This window comes from Lipotes vexillifer, unplaced genomic scaffold (assembly GCF_000442215.2).
Source record: "Lipotes vexillifer unplaced genomic scaffold, Lipotes_vexillifer_v1.1 scaffold98, whole genome shotgun sequence".
In the NCBI taxonomy this organism is placed as follows: domain Eukaryota; kingdom Metazoa; phylum Chordata; class Mammalia; order Artiodactyla; family Lipotidae; genus Lipotes; species Lipotes vexillifer.
Genome location: NW_006799611.1, coordinates 2,867,860 through 2,869,020, shown reverse-complemented (window position 1 = coordinate 2,869,020; position 1,161 = coordinate 2,867,860). Strand labels below are relative to the sequence as shown.

The 1,161-nt window shown below is 64.6% G+C and overlaps 1 protein-coding gene across 1 annotated transcript in view; it reads left to right on the top strand.

Moving 5' to 3' along the window:
- The window catches only part of IER5L (immediate early response 5 like), a 1,229-nt gene extending 665 nt beyond the window's left edge, over nucleotides 1-564 (top strand). Inside the window, exon 2 of the mRNA XM_007471829.1 lies at nucleotides 1-564. Within this exon, the coding sequence (XP_007471891.1) occupies nucleotides 1-564 (564 nt within the window).
- Nucleotides 565-1,161: the final 597 nt, after the last annotated feature.

Here is a 1,161-nt window from a genome sequence, read left to right as displayed (position 1 = left end):
GCTACCGCCGCCTCCCCGCCCGCCTCCCCGGCCCCCGCCTCCTCCGCCGGCTTCTACCGGGGCGCGTACCCGGCCCCCTCGGACTTCGGCGTGCACTGCAGCAGCCAGACCACCGTGCTGGACCTGGACACTCACGTGGTGACCACGGTGGAGAACGGCTACTTGCACCAGGACTGCTGCGCCTCCGCCCACTGCCCCTGCTGTGGCCAGGGCGCCCCGGGACCCGGCCTGGCGTCCGCCGCCGGCTGCAAGCGCAAGTATTACCCAGGCCAGGAGGAGGAGGACAACGACGACGAGGACGCGGGCGACCTGGGGGCCGAGCCCCCCGGGGGCGTCCCGTTCGCCCCCTGCAAGCGCGCCCGCTTCGAGGACTTCTGCCCGGACTCGTCCCCGGACGCGTCCAACATCTCAAACTTGATCTCCATCTTTGGCTCGGGCTTCTCCGGGCTAGTGAGCCGACAGCCGGACTCCTCTGAGCAGCCGCCGCCGCTCAACGGGCAGCTGTGCGCCAAGCAGGCGCTCGCCAGCCTCGGCGCCTGGACTCGAGCCATTGTCGCCTTCTAGGGACCCCCGAGGGCACGGGGACCAGGGGCCCCGCGGGGCTGGGGCCAGACAAAGACTCGGCCAAGGGGCGAGAGGAGGGAACGAACGGGCACCCGGCCACTCGGGGCTGAGCTGGGGGCGAGCAGAGGGAGATGGTGATGTTTTATAAATTGTAAAATAAAAGAAAAAAATCTAAGATCTTGGACTTTATTTTTGCAGAGAGAAAAAGCGCCTATTTAAGTATGCTTTGTGTTTCTCCTACTCTTTTTTTTTTTTCTTTCTTTTTATTGTAGTGACTGCAGTGGTGTTTAGAGAGGAGCCAGCCACGTGAGGAAGGGCTGCTGCCCGGCGGAGGTGCCGGGCAGCCGGGGGCGAGGCAGGGCGCCCGGACCGCCGGGGCGCGCTGGGGGCGCAGCGCAGGAGGGCGCGGGGCCCGGGGCTCCGATTCCAATCAGTTGTCAGACCTAGGAAGCCCGGCGCTCCGTTCTCCCGAGTCCCTCCGTGGGGTGAGGAATGGGTCTTGTGAAATCCTGAGCAAAAACAAAGGCAAACTCTATCTCCGAAAGGGACGTTTGGGTCACATTTCCTCTCTGGGGGCGGCCTCCAAAGTTCTCAAAA